This window comes from Penicillium chrysogenum, assembly GCF_028827035.1.
Source record: "Penicillium chrysogenum strain IBT 35668 chromosome Unknown utg000002l_segment0_segment0, whole genome shotgun sequence".
Taxonomy (NCBI): domain Eukaryota; kingdom Fungi; phylum Ascomycota; class Eurotiomycetes; order Eurotiales; family Aspergillaceae; genus Penicillium; species Penicillium chrysogenum.
The window spans coordinates 3,438,065-3,460,243 of NW_026622750.1; the positions used below are offsets into that span (position 1 = coordinate 3,438,065).

Sequence of the window (22,179 nt, forward strand, 5' to 3'; positions counted from 1 at the left end):
ATCAAAGCCACGCAGTCTCATCGTATCACCTACCGCAGTGGGCAGTTGATTGGATACACGGACGCCGACTTCGGGGGCTTCGTCGTCACTGACGGGGCATACTCCACATCCGGCTATGTGTTCCAACTTGCAGGTGCGCCAGTTTCCTGGTCGTCCAAGAGACAGGGGGAAGTAATCAGGTCTACGACACATGCCGAATACATCGGACAGTACAATGCCATTCTGCATCTGCAGTGGCTCCGCACTTTCCTAACTGAAACGCAACTGTATCGGTCTCCGGTCACCAAAATCATGGCTGACAACCAGTCCACCATTGCTCTTTCTCGCAACCCTGAATCCCACAAACGGACGAAGCATTTCAATGTGAAATTTCACTATCAGCAAGCCGTGCTGAATGCAGGCGAGATTGGGTTTCAATATACTCCAACCGAGAAACAGGCCGCAGACGGTCTCACCAAGCCATCGGGACCTACTGCCTTTGCGAAATTCTGTAGTCTCTTAGGAGTCGATGCCTCAGAGACTCCAAGGCAACATGCATGACGGCGCAGGCGCTCTTTCCACTTTATTTTCCCACGAAGGTTTTTTGAGTGGTCTTACTGAGGCCTGACTGCTCTGCGCAATTCCAGTCTCGCCCTGCCAGCAAAGCGATCCTGAGGGGGAATGTTGTGATATGAGGCTGGTGCAGATCGGAAAGCAAGCCGCACCATCGGAATTAGCTCCGAGATGTCTACACAGACAACCAAGTTGATTGGAAATCAGCTTGGCTCATTGTTGTATATATAACCTCATCTTTCCCTCTAGAATAACATATAATCCATACCTCTGAACTACAACAACCATGTCATGTTCATTGCTTTTGAGAACCGCAAAGGATAGTTTGTGCGCAGTAGTTTCGTGTATAGAAATCTTCTTCGTGGCATGTTGTACAATAAAAAGACGATCTAGCAAGTGATCAGGGTAGCAAGTATAAACCGCCTATTTTTTTCAGGAGCCGCGCGCTTCGAATATATTATCGGAAAATCAAGTGTGCAATATCTTGGATACATGTACCTTTTGAAATACATGTGGCCGTCATTCTATAACTAGGTTGCTACAACTTCATCCAAAGTTAAACTCCTTGGATGAAAGACGGCTTGGCATTGACGTCGATGAGATTGAATTGAACGGCATAGTAAGACGATCGTTCCCCTAGAGCAGGAAAGTTTTAATGATCATTCAAAGACCGACATAACGACTAGAGTAGCACTCTCTAACAGCGTCGTCCATTTATTGTTGCACTCCACCGTCTCCTTATCGACCGGCCCATCCAACGCATGAGCCAAGTTCGAGCCGTCTATTGCTTGGGCCAAAGGATCTGAATCATCCTCTTCTGCCGTTTCAGCTTCGTTCTTCCAGGACCCTGTAAAGGGCATATTCTTCAAAATGCTTTTGTACGCCTTAGTGTCATTCCCTGTGGCATGGTACGAAGGATATCGTCATTTTTCTAATTTTACTTACTGATGTGGAAAAGATTTGAATCGGCACGTGCCTCGACGGTCATTCCGGAGCATGAAAGTTGCCCCAGCAAAGCCCGGAGTCGCCGCGGCCCTGTCTGGCAAATGGCGATATTGTTAAACACAGCGACGCCGTGCGCATGTTCGTCGGGGCGAAACTGTATATTAGAGGTCAAGCTGCCTTGTAGTCCCCCGCTTGTTCTCGCACCGTATTCGTCGACAAGGGACACGTTGACAGCAGATGCTTGCGTTTGCATTCTTGAGAATCTTCTGGACTCTCACGGATATAAAAGAAGCGCCATGTTGTAAGATGAAGGGGGGCTCCTGTGAAAATCTAATAGTTCTTCCATAATCAGGCGGACATTGCTGCCCTTCACTAGGCCCTAACATCATGTGTCACTTTTTCCGCCTTTGGCTTGATTGCTGTGGGCAAGCGCATACGGATAATACCGATAGCGCAAACAATAACCAAGGGAGGACACAGATAGACAGCAACTAACTGAACCTGTCTAAATGCATAACCGGTGTATGCATTCGCGGTCTTCTACCTTGCTTTTGTAGGAAAACCGAGAAGATTTGCGGTGACCGGAAGCTTCAGCGCGAAAGGTATGTGGCTCTCTTTTTCGTAGGTCTGTGCATCCCGTAGCAAGATTCTGCGTGGTTGGTAAGATCTTTTAAGTTCCTTCAAATCCCGTTCAGACCCCGATCATTACATGGGATCTCGCGAAGCTGTAATTCAGCCTCCAATAGTCATTCCGGCCAATACAGCCATTGTATACCCTGCGATCGGGATCGACCCAACCCGCATTTTAATCTAGGTGTTCATTTCATGACCTTGAGCAATTAACCCGGCCAAATCGGGTCTACCTATCAAGCCTGCTTCACCAACAGCAATGATTCGTTTGGTAAGAAAATGATCGTTCGCAGAGCACTATTTTGATAAGCAGATCGCCATGGGCAATTTGCGTAAGCAGGTTGGTGGAAAAGGTAAGTTTTTGGATAAGATGATTTTCCAAACGCCGACCACTTTCTGCGGCCCCACAACCCGGCAAACCCATCTTCGAATCCATTACCTATCACGAACGGGTGTGGCCCAGGCCCGCAATGGTAGCGCCGTTTGCAGAAACCAGGTTACGGTTTTCTAGTTGAAAAGTGAAGGATTGGAGCAGCAAGTTAGTGAGCCTCCCTTTTTCTCTATTTCGCCAATTGACCCCGCAATTGCCCTACCTTGACGCCTCGAAACGCGACACACTACCCAAGTCCTGTGCTTTCAGCCAACGAGGTGTAGCATACTCAACAGGGCTCCACTTCGCTGAAATATCTTGATCCGACTCGTTATCATTGAGCACTCGGCCATACGGAGCCATGAAAGCTTCGTAATTTGTGCCAATTTTTGCCTACAATCAAAGTTGGATAGCTTTAGTCGGTTGCGATCAGGCAGAACACTCTCAGGCCGTAAATCACCATGAGCGAGGTTGACGGATTCCAAGACAGCGGTGGCTTGAGCAAGATCGTTCATTCATTGTTTTGGTAGGTGTAGAAGTTCCAACCTTTTTACTGTAGTAACCACCATAGTTGGCTGGTCCCGAGTATGATTTTTTGTATCCTAGAAGAAAGTGACATGTCTAGGAAGTACACTAGACAACCTTTTAACTGCCAAAAGGTGTCGCACCTTTCATGTACTCGAGGAAGATGCCACTGCTAGAAAAGAGAAAATACTGCACAATATAGGGACAAGGCGGATTTTGCGAGAATACTTGATATACATTGGGCTCTTTTTGAAATTGTCGCCTTGATCTTGAAACGCTCAATCTCCCAAGACAGGGTACCATCCTTGGTCCCATAAATCTACGTTCTTCCGCATGTGGAGAATGGGTGGGGCTTCACAAGGCTGCTTGTTGATGGGTGGGGTGGAAAATGGGTTGGACTATCGGACTCTCCTGCTCAGCAAGTTGACCTCTTCGGGACCTTCAGACTGTGTGCGATAATTTCACTGCTTGCTCTGCCAACACCCAGATGTTTCAGAGGGCTCACCTCCATGCTCAGCCAATCACTATGCGGCATGGTAGAAATTTATCTCGCTACTTTTCTAAGGCCAACACTTTTTCCCCTCCATCACCTCCCAGTACATTTTTTAGAGTTTACAAATTTCAAGACCACCAGGTCGCGCAGCTCATTTACAACTGCATCGTCCAAGCACGACACCAAGGTAGCAGAACCTGTCGAGCGTCTGATCCAGACACGGCGACGTAACCCCCTCCTTTTCATCGTATTTTAAGCGTCCAATCCACTCAAGTTCCGAACGAATCCTGACCCCAATATTGCGAGTCGAAAGCCACAAAATGCTCGCGTCTCTCCCGCCGTTTATTCCTGGGATATATACCCGCCAATTAGACTACTTATACGGTAGCGCGGGCGGCTCGGGCTGCTCGAGCCGCTTGGGTTACGTAAGTTGCAGACATACGCAACACTCCTACACTCGCCGCAACCGACCATAGAATTTCCCTTCGATGCCCAGCGTGAGGCTGCTGCGTAAATGAGCATGCCGATGAAGGCTTAAGCTTATGATTGATAGTTGCTGACCGCAAAGCAAGTGATACCTTTCAGAAGCTCGAGAAAGAGCTGGCCAGCTATTTCCATCGAATCTTTGCCCATATCTTCACCGGATTTGCCAGCGGCACAACATTCTCATTCTTACTTCCGTATTTCCCTGAAACATGGCATGTTGGGCGGCACGGCAAGTCGAAATAAGCTCATTCTAGGATTCCAGGGTTACTGACAAGCATAAGAAAGCACTCCCAACCCAAAAATGGTTCGCGACGGTGCACTGCTCAGTCGGGTAGCTCAGCCAAAGCCAGCGCGGCCGTCCCGAGGTGGTCGATCGAGCCGGCCACGACCCCACGAGAAGCGCCTGGCCATAATCCCCTACGGCGGTCGGCCACCCCACAAGACGAATCCCTGTCGCCGGAAACGCCTTCCCACTCGCGCCCAGTCCATACGCGGCTTTATAGGCAGCCCCTTCAAAACGACTCGTTAGACTGCACAGTATGTTGCGAGTTAAATGCCCTCTGCGATCGCGCTCGACCGCAGTGCTCACGCTGCCACCAACAGCAAACCCTTTGCTTCTACGTAAGACCAGGGCAGAGGCCCAAGAGCAAGGCAGAAATCTGGAGATGGCTGGATCAATCCTAAATTGAATTTGGATGGTTAAAGGAGATGACGGGGAAAATAGAAACAAGGAAGTGGGCGTGGGCGTGGATCAACCAGATGGCAGATCTAACCGCCACTTCTATCTCCCTCGCTAGGGTTCTCATGTGAGAATACGATATTTACAATGACCCACGGTCCAATATGTTATACCGCTTAGTAATGTTGCTTTCATAGTAACTACGACCAAGCGTAGTTCGGGGTATGGGCCGAGAAACATCGCGTGAGTGTCTGGGGGTAAATTGTTCTAGAATTCTACTGTACCTCTGTGATTGTCTACTCGAATGACATGGCAATGGTGAATCTTTTATTTAATATCCTCTATAACTAAGAATGCGACGGATAACAATACTGCAACTGAAAAACCAAATAGCAGCAACTCATTGTGACATTGCAAAATGCCAACCCTATCAAAGAAGTCAAAGTCAGCTCCCGCTACATCTCGAGCCTTTACAAGCGTTCTTTCTTTGCATTTCAGTGGTTTAGGTGTATAAGTCGCCAAACCTACCGTCCTGTCGGGGTTCGACTCTCAACCACCTAACATTTCTATTTTCAACCCCGCCTGGCGAAATGCGGGGGCAGCCTTGATGAGGTCTTCGTAGTTTTTGATGTCATCTACCTGGATGAGGACGTCGCCGCTGGCAGAACTCATGCTGCGGAAACGACTCACTAGAAGTCTCGTGCTAGGCTCAGCATTTTCTAGCTCCCTAGCTACGTGATTGACGGATCTGCTCAGCCGTTTGACCAGCTCGTCCTCCTTCCTGCGAAGAGGGTCAACGATGGCACGGTCAGTGCCGCGGACGGTTAGCTGGAGATGCTCGCGCATCATCGTTGGTGCAGGTGCACTGCTGTTACTGCTCAAATCATTACTCGGGACAGAACTCCCATTACTCTGTGTTCTGTTGATTCATCCAGAGACCAGCGAGGACTGGGGTGTCACGTGATTCGCGAGTGCATCGCGATATGAGGCCGGTCGGGGGATCGGAAGAGTATTGATGGGGTTGGTGGTTGCTGGTGTCTTTGTACCCTGGACTTCGGTGGTACGTTGCATTTCGCATATCATGTCCGAGTGCTTTCTGTCGTGCTCACTCAGCAGGGCGCGGATGCGCCCTAGCTCTTGGAGCATTTCGCTGTCGCGCATCCTGGTCGTCAGTGAAGTCACTGCACCCAGAAATTCCACGAATCGATCATGGAGAGGTAGTTCGCCTTCGTCAGCAGCAGCTTTCCACTGCTGGGTGAGCTACAGGAGTTTTTTCGCATGCGCCTTTGGTTCTAATTCCACGTGGTCGAAGTTTGGGTCGACCCACGCGGAGGACCCCTTGTTCCCTTTTACCGCCCATAGTGGCCACCACGGGCGGCGGAATGAGGGTAAAAGTTGGGTCAATTGAATCGTCTATTCGTAGAGAAATTAGTAAGGTAGGTTGCGAAGCGCCAAACCTGCTAACGTATTCCACATGCGAGCCGCCCACACAAGCGAGCCGCACCCCCAAAACACATAGTAAATGCGATATTTTAGAACCTCTTATCACAACAACCACGTTATCGTTTTATTTCATGGTCATTCGGTAGCTATCGATAAGGAATTTAAACACTATATGTCGAAGCAAGAAAATCGAAGAGTTGCATTATCGCGGTATTGAAGATTACGATGCTCGTAGCTAGAAATATGTAGATCGCAACCATCGACTCATTAAAATCTTTTTATCTCTATAGAGTGGCTAGATATCAGCAAAAATATATGAATTTATTAGGTAGACTCTGTATAGACTACTGTTGTTGAAATATCAAATTGTAATTTATCACATTTACTATGTGTTTTGAGGGTGGGCGGCTCGCATGTGGAATACGTTATTTCAGCAGTTCGTGTTTCGCAAAGAGTGAGGTCTTAGTTTATAACATTCCCACGAGGCTGGGGTTGCGATAACGGTACTTGTCATGTCCCCTAGTGGGAATAGATAAAAGAAGGGTCAAGATACAGGATGATACTGTCTTTTTACGCTGTAAACATGTGACTTTCTTTACTTTACTTTTGCTTACTAACTGTGTTTGACCAGATTGTTAAATTCAGGCCATTGTTGTATTTAGTTAGTTAGTTAGATATGGTACATTGAACTACTGTACTAGTATCAACCGCGAAGGATCGTACCTCAATAGTCGCGACCAATCTGCAATCACCTTTACATGGCGTATAATTCTTATGTACTACTGTGGCTTTAGCCTTTGGGGAATGTCTCCAGTTGTACAAACCGTGCACAAGCATACTGGACTAGACAGTACAAATCATCTGCAATGGTGGAACTAATGGAGGGCTTAGAGTACTCATTTACATATAGTGGTTCGCGACTATAGCCCCTCGGCTCGGGTGAGATAGCTTTGGTGTGCACAACCTAGGCAAGCATTGATAAAATTCGAAGACCCTAATACAACGACAAGATTATACATGATTCGCCCAGGTATCAGCTTGGCATTGGGTCAATCAGGCCTTTTCCAGTGACCCTCCAACCCAGCGTCCATGATGAGAGTGTCCATACTCAGTAATATTTTCAGTCGGGTGGAACAGTCGTATCGACAACTCAAGACCAACACGGATTCATGCCTTTCTCTGGTGTACATGGTCGGATATCAAAATACAGTTTGGCTCGCATCACTGCTGCCGACGCAGGGATCGCCCGGTCTTCTGACCCTCTGTAGTTTTGTTTGTACCCTGTCTGATCACCTTCTGCACCTCAGTCTCGGCGATTGCTAATCGACCAAAGATGTCGGCCAGATCATTGCGAACGGTTTCATTCCAGGTGACTTGGTCATGCGATGAGCGCTCAATAGACCTGCGGAGACGGTTAGTGCTTTACATTCTCACTCAGTATCAACCGCAACTGACCCCATTCGGTTATCTAGTCTGGATATTGTTAGCAGGCCAATTCTAAATTATGTCCGTGTGGGATTGTACTTACTCCGTCAGGCATTCAAGAGCGCCCGTATCGCTGTCTCCGGATAGCTGAGTTTGCCCACGTATTTCCAAGTCCGTTTTATGTCTGAACCCAGATGTCCGCTGTTGTACAGTTTCCTGCTCACTCTCATCATCTGAGGTGTTATTTTTCTGGTCGCCAGAGTCGTTTTCCTCCTGAGGAGGTGGCTCGTCCCCTGTTGTATTCTCTGTAGCGGAGCTACACTTTTGATCGCGGCTGGTCTCGCAATCTATTATGGTGGATGGAAGCGGCGGAAGTTGGAGCGGAAGTAAGAGCAGTTGCAGGCGCAACAACAAGATTTGGCAGTTCCTACTACCTATACCAGGTTCAATCATAAGGAGTCTCCCGGGGAAATGCCTGGCTCAATACCACAATCGTGGATCGTTCGCCCGGTTCCCGCTATCAGAAGCCTTGGAAACAATGAACCTGGAGAGACTACAGGAAATCGAAATGATTGACCCTACCCCGCAACCACCGTGGCGTAAGGAGGCATTCTCGAGTTCGAGATCGAATCGGACAGGGAGATCGCGATAGCAAGGGCCGAGGGTGCACGGTCAACCGCGGACATCGTGACGTACTCGGATGCCTCGGGAGGAGAAGGTCATCTGGGTGCCGCAGCGGCCGCGCTGAATGACTCGCTGGAGACAATCGACAGCATACAAGTGCAAGTTGGGCCCATGGGTCGATGGTCCGTACATGCTGCCGAGCTGATTGGGATCCTGTACGCCATCAACATCATTCACAAGGTCGCCCTCCGACACTGGAGAACATCCCATACACGGGTGAGATCTGCCGCTATCGTCAGTGACAGCAAGTCGGCCCTGCAAGCAGTCCAGAATCCCGCGAACAAGTCGGAACAACCAGATCATCCATGCTATTCTCCAAGCAGCCAGGAACACCAAGACCCACGGCACGTCGATACGACTACAGTGGACACCCGGACACTGCGAAGTGGCAGGGAACGACGCTGCCGATTTTCTGGCCAATGAGGCAGCTGTACCGGGAAAGACACGCCCGTTTTGCTCTTTGCTGTCACGCGAGAGAGCACACGTCAGGCAAGGAATCCACGCTCAATGGAAGAAAAAATGGAACGACTCAAGCAGCGGCGCCCATCTGCGTCAGATCGACAACACACTGCCGGCCAAGTACCCCTGACGGATCTACGGCTCTCTGCCTAGAAATCGAGCGTACTTACTAACGCAGCTGCGAACTGGACACTGCTGGTTGTCAACATACGCAAAGACTTTCCGATTCCGAGACGACGATCTGTGCGTCTGTGGTGAACTGGAAAGCGTCCACCACGTGTTGTTAGATTGCCGACGATTGAGAGAACTGAGGAGAGAGCTGCGAATTAAGGTTGGCGATGCTTTCAACAGCATATCGACACTGTTGGGTGGACCAGGAGAAGAAGGAAGAGATAAGATTGGCAGTGCATCACGGACCAAGACAGTGGAGGCTGTCTTGGATTTCGCTGAAGCATCGCAACGGTTTTAAACCCGCGCGCCATAAGGGCAGCATAAACACAACGACGGCATAGAGGCCACGGCAGGCCTCGGCGAGGCTCCAAGTTCGCTTAGGAAGTGGTACACGATACATGTACATAGGAAGATATATATAGTAGTTGTAGGCTGTGTATCGTTTCGACGAGGGGTCAGCGTAAATGAATTACACACACACACATACTGGAGAAGCCTGATCTCTATCTTGATGAGATGGCTGTTTTCCTCTGGGATGACTTCCAGACCATGGTGACAACCTCCAGCATCAGACGAGCACTTGTTGCCAAACGCTGGTCCAGAAAAACCTCCCGGCAACGCGCAAGGGAGCAGAATGCCGACTTACGTGACTATTATCTGCAAGATCTGTCGGACTTTTATTCGTATCACCTGGTATATGTCGGTGAATCTGGAGTGATAAGAGGGTTGGATTCAGGCGGACCGGCTGGGAACCACTTGACAGAACTCCTTTGCAAATAACACAGTTCCATCGCGACCAGCGATATCAGATACTGCCCGCGTATACCCAAGACGGTATCCTCCTCGCGTGTCTTCCGCGGCTCCACCCATGCCACTGTGTTTGAGAGCTTCATAGCTCAGCTTCTCCAGCATTGCGGAAGATGGCCAGAGCCTAGATCCGTCCCCGTGATGGACAACGCATCATTCCATCGCTCAGAGCTGCTTGCAGAAATGTGTGCGGAGGCTGCAGTGAAATTGGTTTATCTGCCACCCTATTCGCCGGATCTTAATCCAATTGAAGATTTCTTTGCTGAGCTTGAAGGTTTCATCAAACGTAATTGGAGCTATTATGAAAGAGACTCCAGCCAGGGGTTTTATTTTGCCTCGAATGGTGTATCAATGTGGTCGGTACAAAAGAAGAAAGTGCCAAAGGTCATTTTCGCCATGCAGGCGTGGAAATAGAGATTTCAGATGGTGAGTTCCTGAAGGGTGGTGTGTATCATGGCATATATACATGTTGGTGCAAGCAAAGAGAACGCCTCAAGGCGACACAAGGTCTGATTTGCTTTTGATGGATCCGTCGCCCTTCCCAAAAACATCCCCATGAGCTGCCGCTTTTATACCTTTTTGTAGAATTGATGTGTGTTGTACTCATGTTCATCTGTTATTAGTATAGTCCCAAACCATCATTGTTTCTGTGATATACAGTGAGGGTCAAAAAAAAACAAATCCCCTCTGGACACAGACGCACTGCTTGCTAGAGGCCGAAGAACATATATGTGGGTAACAAGCAATTTGGCGTTATGTCTGACTTGAGATGGCATGCGATTTTACCACCTAGACCCTCATAGCCTCCAAAGGATATGTAGAGGAGCTCGCATCAACTGTATCCAATGAGACTCTCAAAGCTGTATTCTAGCAAGCCGTGCTATGTAACGCTGTCAGATAGCTTTGAACTTGAGCACATATCTAAGGACCAAAACTCAGGCTTCTTCTTCGGCGAAGGGGTCAAGCCGGGAATAGCTCGAATTTTGTAGAGGGTATTCGTGGCTGCGTTGAGAACGTGAAGAATGCAAGACCGGTTGAAATGGTTTGTTTAGAAGAGAACATGTTTGCGTCGGGTGCGGTTCTTTGGTTTCTTTTTTAGATTAGTTTCTCAAGCTCCACAATTGGAAAACTCGACGCAGCGAAGTTCAACATTGTATTCACCCCAAATTGATAGCGATTTTGTCCGGCCCTCCTTCAGGACACGCTTATCATTATATGGTTTAACTGCAAATCCTCCGGTTCTCACTTTCGGATTGTAACAAAAGGAGCAGCTCTCGTAAAGTACTTAAGAATACCGGAAATTTCGACCTCCTCACCTATTACCCCTCTTCCTTTACTATGGCGCTCAGCTGAACAATACTCATCATCGATGAGCTTCATCAGCAACTGCTTCAGGTGAACCACGTCTGGGCTGGTTGGGGATGATCCTGGAAGACAGGAGTGTTTGCAGTTTGCGTGTTGGCAAGGTTGGGCAATACCTTTTCACGGACTTCATAGAGCTGCTTCAGGTCCTCCACAGTAGCCTGAGGCTAGCCAAAACATTAGTGGGGCTATTGGCGGCGTCAAGCCCCAGTGACAGGGGGAGAAGCCTTTTTAGATGCCATGTTGTGCGATTTAACGATGAAGAGAAGTATGCTTGAAGTATTGCAAAAGACTGGAATGTCTATGATGGAACAAAAGGTCAACGAGAGCCTGAGAGTTGCGCCTTCTTATATGTTCAAATTGTGGTAATTTATGCCTGTCTCACTCCATTTCGGGCATTACATTCCGTCTTCATCTCCATGTCCTGTGTTGCTGATCATGAACGGTTACATAGTCGTCTCAATCTCCTCTACTCCGATACTCTCTCGCAGGTTATGTGAAATTTCTCCAGTCTGGGAATATTGGAGAGTTGCCTTGGCGTCAACAAGTGGCCCAAGGAGGCGTCAATACCAATGCCCTTTAGCGCAGTTATATTTGAATCTTCCAAGTCCAGCCTGAATGGACTAGAACAACTTTCAGGCTCTGATATACGGCATCATGTGTTATCTTGACATACGTTGCTTCAGAAATACCCAAATCTAATACTATGAACGGTTCTAAGCTTTCGGTACGATAGAACCAACAGTTGAATAGAGATTTCGATTGGGGTTGTTCTGGTCTGAACTGTTCATCCCCTGGTGACTACGCTGACTGGATGATCGAGGACTATGGTTTTCTGTCTGATGCTTGCCCATCATATACCCTAGTACAGGATGTTTTGGCGGCATCTGTGAAGAGCAACAAGACATTATGGAATGAACGCCCGGACAAGTCTGCTTTGTGTTCCATTTTCACAATTTTGCCTAGGCTGAGAACCATGAGCTTTTACTTTTTCCAACTATAGAAGAGGAAGAATGGACAGGGTCTATACTGGCTTGGGTAATAACAATTGAAGGATATGGTTGATGCCATTCCAATAATATCCGGAATGCTATTCTGGTCGCGAGGGGCCTACATCCAACGGAATGCCTTTTCGGGTCCCCCTTCCCGAGCAGCCTCCTTAAGGATCCGGCGGCAGTTCAATTGCAAATTATTTACTGTCATTGCCCGACACTTGCAATAACAGTTTCCAGTCACGTGTACTTCAATGTAAGTCTCATTTCTAGCAATGATACAATATGTGCAATAGCCCGGTCATATTCAATATGGCGGGTGGCCTCTATATCGCACCCAAGGGCTACCGGCACCTAGCATACCGAGGGAAGTCATCCTGCTCGAAAGTTCTACATAACGGACCAGCAGGCCCACGTAAGGTAAAAGGCGAGCAGCGCTTTCTGTGGCCATTTAATGTAATACAGAGAGAGCTTTCGACTAATTTCAATGTACCCGGAGGTCGCTGATGAGATACGTCCGACATTGGCTCCTCCATTCATGCTTCATGTTCTCCTCGGCTGCTTCCCCAGTCTCGCGCGACGGCTATCTAGTCTTCCACCAAGCACGTCGCGACGTTGACCCATTAGAGAGATAAAGAACAGCCAAAATCGGCTGAATGAAGAATCCCTACCGGAAAGAATCATTTTTACGGGATACTCAAACCTACATAGCTATACGCGGAAAAGATCTTGAAATTATGTTGAATGTAACTTTAGGTAGACATAGCAAGCCACTGTGTGTTGTCCACCGCTGGTTGGCGACTTCCTAGCGCCCCCCCTCCCACCACCCCCACCTCCCCTCGGGGACCAGCTCCATACTTTGTGTACTTGGCATAGAAGGCTCCCTTGTAAGCTCGCGCTTTATTCTCTCCTCCTTCTGTGCTTTGAAAGAACCCAGCGGGCAAGGGATGGGTGAACGATCAGGGATGTCTCTTCCTATTTGGCCGTGCCACTGATTGTGTAGTTTCTCCTGCTTATCCCAATGCTCAGGGATCCTTTGCTTTTGACGCAGGGAGATCTGGTTAGTCTAACCAGATCTCCCTGCGTCAACAAGACACCTCGCAGGAAAGAGCTGCGCAACCAAGGACTTCAGAGCTTCCGTGACTACGACTGTCGCTGCCACGAGCCCAGCGATGTAAGACTTGCGCTCCCTCACAGCCAATGAGCCCTGTGCATGTAAAAATGCGCTCATCCACGCAAGACTTGGCTCGCCAAGGACTTGTTATGGCTCCCCAGCAACGTACAGGCGCCTCTCCGTGGTGCTGGGGACCAGTATTCGAGTCTTCATGGGTATTCGGAGAAGGCAAGACCTGCGCAACATCTCCGTTTATCTGTTTCATATTTCGAATTATTGCCATTGGATACATAGAGTGAGCCCTAGATAGATATTCGCAAATGTCATCGCCCAAAGTAAGATCCAAACTGGAGTTTCTTCGTTAGCGACTGCCGTATTCTCAGCCTCTGCCTTGATATTCTGCTACCTGGTAAGGTCCCTTTGCCGCGGTGTTATACGGTATCTGCCAGCAAACTTTAGAGCAAACGGAGACGTGAGTGTTGATGTCAGTGTTGTGATGAGCGTTGTGACGAGCGTGGTGGTTTGTTCGGGCGGTGAAGGAGTTGGTCAACGGCTAGAGGTGGTCAACGGCTAGACCTTGCCATCGGTCCATGCCAGCCTCAGATTATGTAAGTTATTTGAATAGGGGGTTCAACCTCAACTTCTGGAATTTATCGGTTATTTACGTCTGTCACTGTCACCTGCCGCCATAACCACTAGTGTAGTAGGTAATTGATTATAATAGCAGTGTATCCTGTTATATAATTTATTAGATATATCGCTTTTATAATAAATATATTGGTGAGACTGGTAGACAGTATAATGTGGGTGGATTTGTAGTTCAGCATACTTTGTAGTCATATATATATTTTACACACATTATACTCGCATCACTATTTCTATTTATTTTGGATCACACGCTCAAGACTCAACAGTCCACTGCTTTGACCAAACTTGGCTCAACCGATCTCGTTCATTATACATCCTTCTACCCAGCTAATCTGAATACGTAGTATTGTGGGACCTGTACGTGTCTAAAGCATAAAGTAAGTGCATGCGTGAAGGGCTTGTTAACAAGCGGCCCATGGGCCAGTCAAACGCCCTGCCCGCCCATAGGCATGTGGAAGTAACTCAATGCGAATCCATGGGCCTCATGGGCCGTGGCGAGGTCTATCAATATCTCACAGACTTAGCACGGAGGTTTTCTTGCCATCCCACCCACATGATATATGTATCAATTCGGATTGACTCTATTCAACAAGCCCATATCTCGTCCCATTCTGATCACTCGGTGAATTTGGCATAGCAGCCCCCAATTTAATTGAGCTGGTCGAATGCAAAGACCAGACTGCCCTCCGTCGGTTCAACTATGAATAGGCAATACATACGCTCAATATCAGACCTACCAGGTATAGAAGCATTTGATGAAGGGCCGCTCGAAATACCATTTGTTGGCTCAACTAAACATCGTGATGCGATAGACTCTGCCTTGCGTAGTCGAAGTCATTGCTTCAGTCGGTGGTTGCAAGTCACTCAAGCCTACTCTACTATAGGATGGCTATATCCTAGAACCATCGTGAGAGTGAAAGTGGATTCGCAACAAAGACAACGAAGTTATTGAGGGCTTTCTTTGGCCCAAGAATATCCGATCGGCTCCTACATTTGGGAGTCGCCGCAACATTGTAAGTAATCCCCCCGTTGGTAACTACAATTTATATCGCCAGCCGTCTCCCATGTATCAATATCCACTACTGCGCTCAAACCGCCGATCGTTGCTTTCTGGGGCGTATTACCCGGGTTTATGCGATCAAGCATGCTCTGCTGCCGAGAGAACGCAGCAGGATGGCTCTAGGTGGTGTTATTACAGACTAAAACTCATCTTCACAAAGGACCTGCTTGAACAGTGATATGCCAAATGTCGTCCAGGGAGTGGTGAGTTGACAAATATATACTTAATGCTGAAAGGATAGCCGACGCATGGGTGGACAGAATCCGACGAGTCCCTGGCAGGAGCTGCTTGCGCGCGATAGGTCAGAAAACGACATAAATAGACAGAGACACGCGGCCAGCTTGATGACCTGCAGTTTCAGTGACATCCTGTGCATATTGCATATGCGACTTTCTGGATATTTCTTGGGCTTTGATAGAGAAACGGGTGCTTGGGATCCAAATCTACCAAACATCTGTTCCGAAGGAGACATTTCTGATGCCGACTTGATAGCTTCGTATATTTCCGCTTGGTTCATTTCCGCTCGTTCGTATATGTCGAACACCTGAGCAACGCAGAGTAGGAGATGGGACGGTATCGGACGGTATTTTTGGCTCTTTAGTTGGCTCGGCTGTGCCTCGGTATAAACGGCCTTGTCTTCTCGTTCGTAGCTGGTATGACCAAAATTAGCCTGTAGGTCAGAAACGAAGGGAGTTTTGCCTCACGTTCTCCTTGCACGCGGATTTGGACTAACAACATGGCCAACAGCGAAGGTAGGGCTCCCCTGCCATTAAACAAGACGAAACATCGGCATTTCTCGGTGTTTGTGGAATTACCAGGCTTGGAAAGACGCCAGATGTCATCCGAGAACAACGTGGGGCACCCATTGGACGCCACTAGTGCAATTCACGAGGACTATCATTTCACGGTGTTCGAATGCCGAAAGACACACGGTCATGAAATTTGGCGGATGTATCGCGTAGACACATCAGCATATGAACTGATGTACAGAGTCGACTGAGAGAGAATGGCGAAGGTAAAGGCGATCAGAACTTTACATTGGCTCATCATCTATGCCACCAATGGTCATGTCGGGTGATAGAGCATGGGATCGCATCGGTATCGGGGAGTCCGAGCAGACAATGCACTTGCGCGCTTCAAATTCGACTCGAACGGAACCACGAGGGCACCTCCTATTGTACGACCCGAGTCAGCAAGGCTTGAACCACTGGGGCAAGTTGTTATGACTTACCAGTTCATAAAGATCGCAAAATTTTTGCTTGAAACGAGACGACCAATTAGCTTCGTGATAATATCATATTACTGACAAGATCACTTACAATAGTCTTCATCGATGTGGTCACCATTCATGCCATGTTGACATGATGTTGTATCCAGATCGTTGCAATCTCCGGCTGTCGCTTCGAAGAAGCCACGCTGGGTGCACCGGGCAACTTCCGAGAGACAAAGGCGCGTGATGAACCCACCTTTGATAATGAATTGTACAGTCGTAACGGAATAAGACCTCGCGATGCGGACGGCCAGAGGTTCATACACTCCGCGGTTCATGGGATGAAGGCGGTGAGACCGAGGGCAGAGGACGCGATGGAGCACGTGTTGTGATATGATGCAGATCAGGAAGCAAGCCGCACTATCGGAATTAGCTCCCAAACGTCTATACAGACAACCAAGTTGATTGTAAATCAACTTGGCTCCGTGTTGTACACATAACTTATCTTCCCCTCTACTATAATTCATACCTCTGTACTACAACAGCACGCATCGTAGTCCGATCCGTGATAGGACTCCGCACAAGGGTGTTTCACGGGCGGCGATGGGCTGCTCCTACCTACAATGGCATGAAGATCAGTAATGGCGTTCCTGTTGTGGAGCACAAAATATGGCACAAATAACTGGATATAGCGCAGCAGGAGGCGCGATATATCACTTACCTTACCAGGAAGAATGGACGTTTCAAGCTTCTATGCGGCGAATTTCGCAATCGGATGTTCACCCCTGATATTGGCCCCCTCCTTCGAGTTATATACTTTACCTAGGGTATGCTGTGTGGCCTGAAGCGACGAGACCAGGACTGGCGTTTAGGCCATGGCTTTATGCAGCACTAATGGGGTGCTGTATCCTCGGGGCCACTCTGCTGCGATGTCGATGCTTCACTGTCATTCATTAGCTTGTAGATCGGTAAGTCCACTCCATGACTTACATGCTCGGGTGGCAAAACTAGGGACGGAGAGACGGCCAAGAGCTGTAGTCCTTGCGCTCGTGCGTTGTGGTCGAATGTCCTCGGTTCTAGATCTTCTCGACTTCAGGATTAGTAGAACTTTAGACAGGCCAGGCTAAGATTCACATACCTGCGACGTGGTATTCGCGCTTTTGCCTTAGAGATACACGCGGGGCTGTCCAGTAGATCAGCTCAGTCGGCTGGGGCGGAGAGACATCAGGCATCTTCGCCTAAACGTTTGTACCAGCCAGGCTAAGTCTTGTCTCTTTGATCGGCTGGCTGGTTGCAAAGTGAATTTGCTGAGAACAATATCTTCCGCAGGCACTGTATGGCTTGCTGGTCCATGTTGTATTCTATAAAGTCAGTACAGTACAAGTTTCAATACTGGGTCAAAGGGTAAGAACATATCAAGTGCTCCAGGCACAAGGCCTGCTTGACTCTGCGTGGTCAAATGTGAATAAATTGTAGAGCAAATTGCCCGGGGGTAGAAGACGTATTTATAGCCTTCTCGGTTTATCCTGTTTCGCAAGTGCTCAGCTTGCGTGGAGGGACACTCTTAACTGAGGCCTGTTGAAACCCGTGTCTCCTTTTCACCGCAGTTATTTCCAACGACAGCTGCTTTTGCCTTTAAATGCTCAGCGAGAGAGACTAGTAAGAGTGGTGTTGAGACAAGGGATGCTGAGTCGGTCAAGAAACGTTGGCTGACTGTTGAACCCTTCACGGCCCTCTTAATTGAGGCTCTGAGGGAGATATTCAATCCGCAATGACCGGCCCATATTTCTTGTCCAGATCACCTCATCTGTGAGCGACTCAACGTTGAATCACCGAAAGGGGCCTACAATTTCATCTCTAGAAATCATGGAATTTTTTACACTGGCCTCGCTTTAGTGTTGTGTTAGTGGTGTTGAGCTGTGGGTCTGTCCGCCTAGACTGCAGAAAGCGAGGTCACGGTAGGATGTGCGGGTGCTCGACCCCGTCAACCGCTTTCGAGCCTTTCAACGAAGATAAAAGAGGTGTCTGATTGAAATATATATACCCGAAATGAGCGGTTATACTTGGCTCAATATCGTGAGGCTTGATCACTTCACGAGACAGACTCGTTGATCACTATGATCGAATTGACTGCTAACGGCCCGCCAGAAAGTGATCAACTTCTAGTCAAAGCCTGACTGCATCCATTACATAGTCACCAGTATTTGCATAGTCTATAAATTACACCAAGGCCTGATGGAACTAGTATTGCCCAGGTCTCGACTTTCTCCTGCGGAGAAAATGGATGCCTCGAACAGCTCGCCAGATCAGGAAAAAGGAGAACAGCAGCTCTGTGAATTACCAATCCTTAGTGATAACGACAATAATGGGGAACTTTCTGATCATGTCCCTCCATTGGTAAGTGAAACCCTTCGGCTTCGAATCCTTTGGCTGACCATCGTAGCCCTCCCATTCCCAACACGAAGAAGAAACAAGACATACCTTGGCGACCGAGCCGTTTCAACCCACCTTGAAGGTGCTAGCAGACCTCGAACGCGACGATCCCAAGTTTGCATCTCCAGCAGCTCGACTTGTTGGACTCTATCGACGCCTGTGGGAGTCGTGCGTGTCCAAACACATCGATGGCCAAAAACTACAGCAGAGCAATCAGACTTTGAAGGAGGCTGGTGCGTCCCTGAGAAAAGAGAGGGACAGTCTTCAGCTTTACCACGAGAAGCAGCTAGCTCGGCTGCGCTTTCGAACAGGCATTGGAATCATCTCGTGAACGACTGACTAGGGTACTCGACGGCTGGAATCACCTTTCCAGACTCAATCTGGCAGAGACCCCGGACATTGCAAAACAAGGGTGAGGGGTTGCTTATTCCGTGCTCTCCTGTTCAATTTTCCTGTAAACACAGATACTACAATTGATATCTCATTCCAAGGGATCTATTCCATGTAAAGCAACCAACCTCTACAGTTAAGTCCGAGTACTTTTGATAATAAGCGTATAGCATAGTCACCGGTTCAAGCTTGACATGTTCCCTAAGCGTTGGCAAACAATTCCACATGTTTAGATCAGTGTTATCAAAAATTACCGGATGTATTATGTACAAAAAACCGTGGGTCCAGGGATAGCGTTGGGGGAAGCCTAGTCAACAGAGAATGTTCGAGAGACTCGAATACGGTGGAGATTCCGTACGAGGCCAAAGGGACAGTCGGAAGCTAGTGTCTGTTGCACGGACAGCATGCCAGGTGATTGTGTCTAGCAACTGTCTGCGAAACCGACACAGATTTCCCAGGGCCGTTTCAACCCGCGGCAGGAAGAACAGATCCTCTCCTGTAGTCTCACCAGATACCCGGTCAAATCGCCACAAATCGAAATCCTATCCAGTGCACCTCTTTAGGGAAAAGGAGCGCTGACATGTGGAGGAAAATGTCGCTAGTCCGAGTAGAGTTGGACAGAGGATCTGGACCTGTCCACTTGAACCCGGACAGACTGTCGAGATTGGGGTAGAAAAGACATTCGATAAAGGAAGACCCTTGAGTTTCATATTCTGCAGGGTCGTCTTTGCCAAGAAAATCCCGCCACAGATCATTGGGATCAGTAGCGAGACAGGGAGGCGGTGTCGGTATGCCGGAGGATTCATGCCAGATAGCGTGAAGGTCGAGATCCAAATCGTGGTCTATTAACATTAGCGCAAACTCTCATCAGAGAAACGGGTACAGACCATTCTCGTTCAATCCGTTCATTTCTGCTATATGACTGGCCGTCGAAGGCTGTAGGGAAAATATGGAAATGTATAAAGCAGCGATTTAACGCGGGTTGCGAGGGATGGAAAGCTGGAGGCCGAGCAGTTATTTTATTCCCCTCTTATTAGACAGAATCAGGACAAACTAGGGGGATTTATAGCCGTATGCTAAGTTATCGAATGCGTTGAATGTATCAACAGCGTGCACCGTTGGCACCCGGCACCAACCCAAGGAAAGTTCACCAGCAGTATAAGCCTTATCTCTCCTTAGGGGCAACGCAAATAGATAGCGGAAAATCCAAATGCCATTCTTCCTGCCCATGAACGCTCTACCACATGGAGACTCTATCAAGGCTCAGGCTCATCGACGGAGTAGGCTTGAAGATCGCTCGCTCCCAAGGCTGAAACAACACCACTACAAAGAGCCTGAACCGCTCGTTTGCGGTCCCACAATATTGATGCTTGCACATTGCAGAGCTGTAGAAGGATATCGCTATCGCTTGCTAGCAAGTCATTTGACGCTTGAAGCTGTCGCTGCTCCTCCTCGAGTCGTATTTTCTGGGCCGATTTGACGATGTAGCAATCCCACAGGGAAAAGTAGAAGTCAAGCAATTTGAGGGTTGGTGTAGCGAAAGAGTCATTGAAGTTTACTACTTTCATGAGCTCTGCCGCAAGGGTACCGCGTGTTCTCGGTGGAATCTGTTCAGAATTAGTGGGTTTTTTTTTTCATTCCCCGCCGAGGCGGATATGACCGACCTTCGGTTAGATGGTTGTGCCTTTTGAGGCTTGCTGTGGGTAGTTTTCCAACTTGGGTTCATCTTCGGGAGCTTGGGATACTCGGCACTGTCTCTTGGCTGGCCGATCAATTGGGAACGTGGGATGATCCATTTCGGTCATGAGATATTGGTCGTGGAATTGTGCTCTAGAGCCATTTATAGCTGACAAGCCACGCCGAGGCTGCTGTCATTTCTACCAATGCTTCGTCGTCGAGGAACGACTGAACTTTTGAAGAGCCAGTGAACAGTTAGCTCATCCGCTGATGCTCGATCTCACCAGCTGCTCAGGGCAAACAGCTCAATTATAAGCAGGATTAAATAACACATAAAACATTGACACAAACCATTGCATAACTGTCTCATAATGGTAGTCTACAAGTGTACATCCGATGCATGGATGCTATATACTAATTTGAAATCATTGAAGCTTTACCGTGACTGCAAATTATTAAGCGTGGAGGTGCGGATAATTAGATTCTAAATGTTGATGTCAACAAACGCTGGAAACAGCCATATCGTATCGCATCACCAAAGCTACCGGAGGTGGATGTCGCCAGCTCTTATAGACCACCAAACCGTCCCCTCCGAGACCGCTTCAACAATGCTTGAGGAGTATTGCCATCTTCCATTCTGGTTCGAATGGCCCTCTGGATGCAGTCGTCCCTGGCTAGATCCAGAGATCTCTTCAAACTGAAGTGTGTCAGTCTGGGATTGACTACAAGTGCATCAACAACTGAGAAATGTCCACCCTTGACCGCCAACATCAATGGATCCTCAAACCATCGATTTCTGAGGTTGACATCAATTCGATCATGGCGTAGTAGTACTCGGACCGTCTCCAAGTCACCAATACGGGCCGCCATGCAGAGAGCAGTGTCGTGAACAGTGATCGTGCTCTCGTTGATGTGCAGACGTGCGCCTTGCTGCACTAAAAGACTTACCACAACGAGATGGCCATGTGCAACCGCTCGACAAAGTGGCGGATCTATTATGTCCTTTCCATTGATCTCCACGCCCTCGATACTGAACAGGCATGCAACCGTGCTCATGCGTCCGTGATATGCGGCAATAGAACTTGGAGAGTGGCCTGCAACGCATAGATTCGGATCAAGCCCCGGCACTGCAAGCAGCTGTCGTAGGACCATGGTATCCAGCCTGGTCGCGGCGTGGTGTAGAGATGTAGACGCAGTCTCGAATCTCCCGCGGCCTCCAACAAAGTTAACGTTGATGCCTTTCTCGGCCAACAGCCTTTCGGTTATCTCGTCGCATGACGAGTAAGTAGACAGCCAAAGTGGTGTAATGCCATCCTTGTCTGTGCAGTTTACGTTGACACGGGGATGACTTAGGAGCAGATTGACAAGTTCCAGGCGTTTGCTTTGAATGGCGAGATGGAGCGGCGTATAGCCTTTCCGGTCCTGGATGTCTAAATCGAGACGCTTTTTTCTGAGAAGCCGTTTGACAGCATCTGCCGACCCATAGGATACTGCTTGGTGAAGAGGTAGCTCAGCATCCTGTGATGATCGAGTACCAAGAAATACCTCGGACATCGGATCGTTTGAAGGGATCATCTCCATCACAGGCCTGTTGAAGCGACGTGCCCAGTCCCATGGCGAGTGG

The 22,179-nt window shown here is 48.5% G+C and overlaps 6 protein-coding genes across 6 annotated transcripts; 3 read left to right on the top strand and 3 right to left on the bottom strand.

Moving 5' to 3' along the window:
- Nucleotides 1–1,211: 1,211 nt before the first annotated feature.
- On the bottom strand, nucleotides 1,212–1,750 carry N7489_004738 (uncharacterized protein; the record flags this gene model as incomplete). The annotated part of the gene is made up of 2 exons (XM_056710490.1): nucleotides 1,212–1,450; nucleotides 1,498–1,750. 2 exons carry the CDS (start codon nucleotides 1,748–1,750, stop codon nucleotides 1,212–1,214), a joined length of 492 nt encoding a protein of 163 aa, XP_056568911.1.
- Nucleotides 1,751–3,835: 2,085 nt separating this feature from the next.
- Nucleotides 3,836–4,029, top strand: N7489_004739 (uncharacterized protein; the record flags this gene model as incomplete). Its single annotated transcript, XM_056710491.1, is given in 2 exon segments — nucleotides 3,836–3,940; nucleotides 3,952–4,029. 2 exon segments carry the CDS (start codon nucleotides 3,836–3,838, stop codon nucleotides 4,027–4,029), a joined length of 183 nt encoding a protein of 60 aa, XP_056568912.1.
- A 273-nt stretch (nucleotides 4,030–4,302) lies between these two features.
- On the top strand, nucleotides 4,303–4,530 carry N7489_004740 (uncharacterized protein; the record flags this gene model as incomplete). The annotated part of the gene is made up of 1 exon (XM_056710492.1): nucleotides 4,303–4,530. The coding sequence occupies one exon, from the start codon at nucleotides 4,303–4,305 to the stop codon at nucleotides 4,528–4,530; it is 228 nt and encodes a 75-aa protein (XP_056568913.1).
- A 699-nt stretch (nucleotides 4,531–5,229) lies between these two features.
- N7489_004741 (uncharacterized protein) lies at nucleotides 5,230–5,529 on the bottom strand (the record flags this gene model as incomplete). Its single annotated transcript, XM_056710493.1, has 1 exon — nucleotides 5,230–5,529. One exon carries the CDS (start codon nucleotides 5,527–5,529, stop codon nucleotides 5,230–5,232), a length of 300 nt encoding a protein of 99 aa, XP_056568914.1.
- Nucleotides 5,530–5,607: 78 nt separating this feature from the next.
- N7489_004742 (uncharacterized protein) lies at nucleotides 5,608–5,841 on the bottom strand (the record flags this gene model as incomplete). The annotated part of the gene is made up of 1 exon (XM_056710494.1): nucleotides 5,608–5,841. The coding sequence occupies one exon, from the start codon at nucleotides 5,839–5,841 to the stop codon at nucleotides 5,608–5,610; it is 234 nt and encodes a 77-aa protein (XP_056568915.1).
- A 3,537-nt stretch (nucleotides 5,842–9,378) lies between these two features.
- Nucleotides 9,379–10,083, top strand: N7489_004743 (uncharacterized protein; the record flags this gene model as incomplete). The annotated part of the gene is made up of 2 exons (XM_056710495.1): nucleotides 9,379–9,587; nucleotides 9,648–10,083. 2 exons carry the CDS (start codon nucleotides 9,379–9,381, stop codon nucleotides 10,081–10,083), a joined length of 645 nt encoding a protein of 214 aa, XP_056568916.1.
- Nucleotides 10,084–22,179: the final 12,096 nt, after the last annotated feature.